The sequence below is a fragment of the Eimeria acervulina genome, genomic scaffold, assembly GCF_000499425.1.
Source record: "Eimeria acervulina Houghton genomic scaffold, Eah_scaff771, whole genome shotgun sequence".
Lineage (NCBI taxonomy): Eukaryota > Apicomplexa > Conoidasida > Eucoccidiorida > Eimeriidae > Eimeria > Eimeria acervulina.
This window is the reverse complement of record NW_013547153.1, coordinates 2,676-10,798: the sequence shown is the minus strand read 5'-3', so window position 1 is coordinate 10,798 and position 8,123 is coordinate 2,676. Positions and strand designations below refer to the sequence as shown.

At 39.2% G+C, this 8,123-nt stretch overlaps 1 protein-coding gene across 1 annotated transcript; it reads right to left on the bottom strand.

Moving 5' to 3' along the window:
- Positions 1 to 1,989: 1,989 nt before the first annotated feature.
- On the bottom strand, positions 1,990 to 7,715 carry EAH_00048630 (hypothetical protein, conserved; the record flags this gene model as incomplete). The annotated part of the gene is made up of 10 exons (XM_013391390.1): positions 1,990 to 2,545; positions 2,934 to 3,085; positions 3,759 to 3,888; positions 4,332 to 4,411; positions 4,803 to 4,986; positions 5,454 to 5,592; positions 6,087 to 6,243; positions 6,678 to 6,785; positions 7,066 to 7,162; positions 7,354 to 7,715. The coding sequence occupies 10 exons, from the start codon at positions 7,713 to 7,715 to the stop codon at positions 1,990 to 1,992; spliced, it is 1,965 nt and encodes a 654-aa protein (XP_013246844.1).
- Between the last annotated feature and the right edge of the window lie 408 nt (positions 7,716 to 8,123).

Below are 8,123 nucleotides of genomic sequence, written 5' to 3'. Positions count from 1 at the left end.
ATATTTTTTTCTCGGAATCAACGAAGAAATTTGCACCTTTCTTGCTTAATATGGTGTCTTAAAGAAGCAGAGCACAAAAAGGAAGCAATTACGGCACTATTTCCTTTTTCTGAATGTAATCGCTAATATTGAACTCAGGTGTACATACACCCGAATTGATTGGTATTGCATTCGCAAAAGGCGGGTATTTTATTTGAAGTGAAGAGAAGAACAGAGAGAAGAAGATGAGATTTCGAGCGGTATTAATTGCAATAAGTAATATTTTTCCAGTTTGTTCATTGATTGTTCGCAATCATTTGAAGTGAGATTTATTTTTTTCTACTTTTCTACTTCGTGACTTGCAAACGGAAATGCAGAATCGACACGATGGGAAACTTTGGGCATTTCATCCCTCGATGCGACTCTCTGGTGGTACGTCGGCTATTTAATTGATTATTAGTAGATTAAAACAAAAGAAAACAAAACAAAACAAAACAAATTAAGCCGGAGTCCAGCACTTCTTCTACAACGTGTTGGTCTTCTTGCGGTGTTATGCCTGGGGAAGCGCGGTGCAGTGGGCAAGGTGAAAGTGAGTATATAATGCGTTTCCCCTTCTTTTCCTAATTTAGCTTGTTAAATTTAAATGATGCACATTTGAAATTCATCGGAAATGCATCTTTACGTCGTCAGACTGGCAGCGTTCTTTCATCTTAAGAGCCAGGCCACTGAAAGAAACAGCAAAAGGAGCTCAAGGTATCTGCAGCTGCATGTTATACACCGAACATATTCAAGAAAACTTCACCTAAACTGCCCTCTAGGCTGCTCTCAACTGGAGAGGCGTTTCCTTTGCTCTTTGTTGAGTTCTAAGAACAAAGAGTGTTCCCCTGAATTGGCTAAAAAGGTAATGCATTATAAAATGAAGTCTGTTCAATTCAAAGATATGCAATAAGAAGAAACGCTGAACTGTACATACAGCTGAAACCAGGAGAACAGTGCTACACAAAGTGTGGAGAGCCGCAATGCCCAGAGGGAGATTTTCAAGAGCCAGATGCAGCTGAAGACTTCAAGGCAAGTTGAACAGGAAGCAAGAACTCTACTTTTTAATTTTTCATGCATTTTATCTCCTTTATGATATACCCTTTCTCCTATACTGCATGCATACACACTCTACAGTATATGGACTGCGAAGGAGGTGCTTACCGCATGCGCTGTGCAATAATTCAACACGCAAAGGCAATTGAATTTAACCCGGCGGCTGTCCCTATGGTGGTGCCTGTGGAGTAGAAGGCCCCTAATATTTTGTATTATTTCTTCTGTTTCTTCTCGCAGCTTTCCTTTTGCCTCCTTCTACTTCTGCTCGCTCTGTCTACTGCTCTCTTCTAAAGCAAACAAGGTCTAACATGCGCTGCTGATTTACCTTCTAGCTGTCTATTATAACCTGGGGTGTATGTACACCCCGTAAAGAATGAACAGCAGTTTTTGCAGAGGGCATTTCGCCTCTCAGCAGCGAAGCAAAACCCTAAAAGGCGTCACTGCAGCCCTACATATAGAGCTGGCTCTCTGGTGTATGTACACTTCAAGGTGTACGTACACTCCAAGACAGCCGGATGTACGCACACGTGCATGCACTGCATTTATTCGTAGATATTATTCAGCAGCCCCAGCACCACCGCTTTGCATATAAACGCATGTAAATACAATCAGGAGGCATAGACAGCCCCAAAGAAAGACATGTATCTCCCTCCATTGCATACAGAAAAAGACAGAGAGAGTACTATATTAATATTATATATTATACATAAACACTGAACCCCTGCCGAGTCTTGAAGACGAGTGAAAGCACAGCGTGAAGAGGAGTAAAAATAAATGAAGAGAGAACGAAGAAGTGCAAATAAAAGTAAAAGAGAGGTGAGTATAAGGAAGCCTGAATTAATAAGGAGGAAATTACTAAGTAAGAAGAAGATAAGAAGAAGTATGTGTTTCTCTTTTGATATTCTTTTTGCTGTTTGTTCATACAAATATATTTGAGAAGTGAAGAGAGTTAAACCGAGCTGCATCTTCAACTGCCTTTGTAAATGTTGTCTTGGGGTCGTCTAAAGCTAAAAAATTTTCTCTTTCACACATTCTGCTCCCAATCAGCCATCCGGTATGTGCTTCTTTAACTGCAAGTGTACGTACACCTGAAAGAACCCCAATACTTCCTTGCTCCTGTTCCTGCTGTTGCTGCTGTTGCTCCTGCTGCTGCTGCTCCTGCTGCTGCTGCTCCTGCTGCTGCTGCTCCTGCTGCTGCTGCTCCTGCTCCTGCTGCTCCTGCTGCTGCTGCTCCTGCTGCTCTTCTTCTGCTGCTGCACGTTTTGTGCTGCTGCCTGTCAATTCTGCCGCTGCTGGAGAGCTACCTTCGCTGATTCTTGAGGTGTATGTACACCTCAAAGGGAAAGGAGGGCCTTCTGCTAATCCAAGGTATTTGCAGTGCATATGACTGACGCGCTGCACTTCTCGTTCAGACAAACAAAACCCTTTAAAATATGCAGGAGAAGGAGAAGAAGGAGGACAAGGTCGGTTGGAGCTGAAAGATAAACAACAATTAAATAAATGCATTAAAAATAAACAAATAAATAATAGATATAATATATTATATATGTGAATAATGACATGCAACAAAAACACCGAAACCAGAAACGAAAAAAGGAAATGAGGAAACGAAAAAGGCCCAGGGAGCTCCTAAAACCCTAAACACTAAACCCTAAACCCTAAACCCTAAACCCTAAACCCTAAACCCTAAACCCTAAACCCTAAACCCTTCTGTAGTGATGCAAAACTCTACATGAGATCTGCATGCAAGGCGAATAACAAAAAACAAAACAGAGCAAAACAAACAAGCAGAAGAAAACGGCATCAGCAGTTACAGCAACAGCAGCAGCAGCAACAGCAGCAGCAGCAGCAGCAGCAGATACATGCGAATGGCTCTGTTCGCCTGATTGAAATAAACGAAGCGATATGAGTCTTCTTGTCGAATTGTCTTCTTAAACTCAGCAGAAAGAGAGCCGTTTAATTCTCTGAGTCCGCAGGGGCCCTCCACTGCTGCATTTCGTATGGAATGAAGAAACTGAGGTGTATATACACCGCAGCAAAGCAGACGAACAAACGCACAAACAAACAAAGCAGCAAAATAAATTATAAACGAAATGAAAACGATAAGAAGAAGAAAAATGAAATCAAAACGCAAATTTCATAGACGGTAAATAAACAGGAACTGCAGCTGTATGCATGCAGCAGCAGCAAAACAAAGAGAAACGAGCAGCAGCAGCAGCAACAAGAGGAGAAAAAAGACAACAATAACAGCAGCAGTAGCAGAAAGAGAAAAATGCAACAGCAGCAAGATAAAGAGCAGATGCAGCAGCAGCAGCAAGAGAAAGAGCAGATGCAGCAGCAGCAGCAAGAGAAAAGAGCAGCACCAGCATATTCCATACACTATACAAATAAGTCTATATATATATATATATATTATATATATATATTATATAATATAATATAGTGTACGCATAATATAATACTGCCTGCCTGATCACTCATTTCTTTCGTTTGTGAAGCCCAAACAAACAAACACAAACAAACAAACAGACAAACAAAATATAAAAAAGATAGAAAGCCCCAAGAAAACCAGCAAAAGATGCATCCATGCATGCATGCATGCATGCATGCATGCATGCATGCATGCATGCGTGCGACAGCCATATAATCGTTTTTAGGGTTTAGGGTTTAGGGTTTAGGGTTCTGACTTGAACATCTGCAATCCTGGGGTCTTTATCATTTAAAATTAAAACCAGCAGCAGCTGCTGATGAATAATCGCTAAGAGAGCGCCTGTAGAGTCATCTTCGAAGTGAACGAGGGGGAGAAAAGCAAACTGTCTGCGAAGAAAAAGAAATAAATAAACGAAATAAATAAAGAAATATAACAACAAATATATACGCGGTGTACGTACACCTCAAAAATATAAATGATGAAGGCGTGAGGAAACGAAAAAAGAAAATAAATAAAAGAGAAAATAAACAAATTGAAAACAAGATAAAGAAGCAAGAAATGCAAATAAAAACAAATAAATAACAGAGAAGAAGATATTAAGTTGTTGCTGCAGCACCAGTAAACACACAAAGAATAAGAATAAGAATAAGAATAAGAATAAGAATAAGAAGAACAACAACAACAAGAAACAGAAGAACAAGAGGCAGACGAAGAAGAAGTAGTAGTAGAAGATAAAGAAGACGAGGAGAAGAACAACAACAAGAACAACAAGAAAAAGAAGAAAAAGAAGAATAACAAAAAGAAGAAGACGAAAAAAGAAGAGACAAACCCGAGGGGCCCGAAGATGAATTCATTTTGTTTATCTTTCTCTGAAATCGCCCGGCCAAACGAAGAACTGCCGCCTCCAGGCTAAACAAAATTAAAACAAAAACAAAAAAGAAAAGAGAAAAGAAGAAGCAAACAAAGCAATGAAAACACAAAGAGATATATATCGAGAAACAGACAAACAATAAACACCACTCAACATCGTTTGCTGACGAGAGAGAAAAAGAGATTCGTTTACCTGCAGCAGCAGCAGCAGCAGTAGCAGCAGCAGCAAGCCAACAGTAGCAGCAGCAGCAGCAAGGCAGCAGCACCAAAACAGCAGCAGCAAGACATCAGCAAACCAGCAGCAGCTGCTGCTGCAGCGCAGCTGCAAAACAGCAGCAAAGCAGCAGCAGCAAAGCAGTAGCAGCAAAGCAGCAGCAGCAAAGCAGCAGCAGCAAAGCAGCAGCAGCAGCAGGAGTGAATGAGATCTCACCCTCGCTGCAGCAGTTGGGGGTCTACCGAAGGGCGGCATCTGCAGCTTCCGATTGTCTGCTGCAGCAGCACCTTCAGCAGCAACAAGATAATTGTACAGCAGCAGCAAAGTATCTGCCTTTAATGATAAACCCACAGAAGCAGAGGCATCACTGCTGCATGCAGCAGATAAAGGAGTCGGCATTCTAAACAAACAAACAAACAAACAAACAAACAAAACAAACAAAAGAAAGAGAATAACAGATGTATATAAAAAACAATAAATAAACATAAACAAACAAATTAACAAAATGATGATACGCAAATACAAATAAAAAGAAACAAAAACAAATAAATAAATAAATAGAGGCAAACAAACAAAGATAAATAAACACAGACAAACAAAACTAAGCAAATAAAAATAAACAAACAAAAAAATGCATACAGAACAAACAAAAACAAACAAAAACAAACAAATGCATGCAAATGCATGCAAAAAAATAATTTAAAGACACAATCATCAAAACCCTGAACAATATACACATATTTATACAAATAAATAAATAGATAGACAGATAGATATATGTACATAATATATATAATAAATATATATAATATATATTTTATATATATTATATATATTATATATATATATTATATCTTAACAACGCACGAGGAGAAGACGAGGCAGCCGTTTAACAATAAAAAAGAATGAAGAATCGCAGGATATATCTGCTGCAGTAAAGACGACAAAGAAAACACCGAAAGATATGCAAGCCGATCGACTGGTGCGAACTGATAGCCGGCTATTGCTGCAGCAGCAACACAAACAAACAGCGGCAGCAGCAGCAGCAACAGCAACAGCAGCAGAAATGAACAAATGGCAGCAGCAGCAAAAGCAGCAGCAAAAGCAGCAGCAGAAAAACAAAATAATCGAAATTTACAAATAGCAAACGAAAAACAAACAAACAGAAGCAGCAGCAACAGCAGCAGCAACAGCAGCAGCAGCAGCAACAGCAACAAGCATTAAGGAACAAGAAAAAAACAGCAAAAATGAAACAAAGCAATTGCTGCAGCAGCAGCAACACAAACAACCAGCAGTAGGAGCAGCAGCAAAAAGAGAAAAACAAAACGACTATGAAAACAAAACGAACAGCAACTGCAGCAGCACAAGCAGCAGCAGCAGCAGCAACCCAAACAAGCAAACAAGCAGCAGCAGGAGCAGCAGCATCATCAGGAGCAGCAGCTTTACGTATCTCTTTCCTAATACTTTATTAATCTGAGGTGTATGTACAGCTGAACGCACCGTGAAAGAGAGACAACTTCTTGCAATCAACTGTCTCTAAAAAGGCTTCAGTATAATCCATGAGGAGCTGTCGCAAATATATTTTTGTTTGTTTTTTAATAAAAACATCAAAGCCTCCGTGCAGCAGTCGGAAGAAAGAGTAAAAAGAAGACAGCACCTGACAAATATGCAGAATAATAAATCAAACAAATAAACAAGACGAGACAATTAAATAAAAAAAGCACAAAAAAATATAATTAAATATTAAATATTAATTAATTTAACAACAAAACCCGCAATATAATAATAATAATAATAACAGTAGTAATATTTTCTTTTTAATATATTTATATATTTATTCTTGTAATAATATATAAACAGATTTTTATTTAATAGAGCAAAACAACAACGCATGCAGACAGCACAACACCATACAAAAAGAAGACAACAGAGGCGCTGAGCATTTGTTTTATATTATTATTATTTTATTATTTTACTATTTATTATTTATTATTGTTATATTAATCGTATATCTGACGAGTAGTAGAAGGCTGTTGCTGTTGTTTGTTTGTTTGTTTGTTTGTATTGTTGGTGCAATTCAGGTGTACGTACACCTAACAGTATTTCTTCTTGTGTATCTTCATCAATGCGCATTGAGCTGCTGTTTTGATTGCTTCCTTCGGCTGTTGAAAAGCAAGAAAGAGCATTTGTAGCAAACGTCTGCAACGCATAACAACACAAGACTTATTATTCTTTTATGCATCGGCATCTGCATCTGCATGCATGCATATGCATGCATTAGTTGTACGCATGCATGCATGCATGGAAGCCTGAATGCATATGCATGCATATGTACGCATGAATGCATATTCATGCATGCATACATGCACACATATATGAATGCATGCATGCATGCATGGAGCGGGGATGTAGGCATGCATGCGCATGCATGCATGCATGCATGCATATCCGCGGGAGAAAAGACTTTGAAAAGACGCACCATAGACAGCCAGTAGTTTTCTTCGACTTCTTTGAGAACAATGATATATTTCTCTGTGCAAATTGAACGCAAGGGAGCCTCTCCAGGAGAGAAGGGCCTGAGGAGTGCAGCATTGCAGTGTACGTACACCTCAAATACGTGTATACAAACGCACAGAGGAGTCCAACTTTGGCGTGCATAATAAATGAAATTAGCAATGATTAAAACGATATTAATATAGTATATAATATGCAGTATAGAATATATATAATGCAGAATGCTTATACACGAATAGTGCAGTAGACTCACTTGATAAACATCAACAAACCCTCAAGAAGACCCGCCTGGCAGCGTCTTTCTTCTGGTTCTCTATCTGGAGGATAGCTGAATATAACTTTTGCTTCTTGCTCTCTTTCCTCCCTAGACAATCCATCACCAGGGGCTTCCTCTTCTTCATCATCGTTGGGCTGATTTGAATCTGAAGAAGAGGCTTCCAGCTCCTCTTGAGTTGTGTAATTATCTGGAAGAAGAGTTGGGTTAAAAAGCAAAATGCTGAGAATACCAGAAGAGGTAGTAGAGTCAGAAGAAGCAGCGCCCGTCTGCTTCCCCGTTGGAGATACGGCTGCAGCCGATTCAGTTTCGTTCTGCTTTCTCGCAGAAGAGAAGAACATTGCAATAATGACTCAAATTCAAGGTCAAAAACCCACAAGGAGAAACAAATGTCAAAAAGATAATCCACACACGCGTCAATTCATGAAACGATCAGTACTTACTTCTGAGAAGGGGGGGAAACAGAAAAACAAGTTAAAGCTCCAATGCCCTCTTTTTTTCATCAACCCCTATGGATTACACAAATGAAAGTTAAAAAGAAAACAACAAGAAAAACAAGCCATGATTTAATGACATTTGTGATTTGAATGCCGCAAACAGAGAAGGTCCGAGGTGAGCTGCGGTGTACAGACAGCTCCGGTTCAAACAACCAACTCAGCATCACCATGAGTGGAAACCTGTAATTAAAATAGGGGAAACAAAGGCCATTTATTGCATAATTAATTGTTTTTCTTTTTTCTTTCTAATGA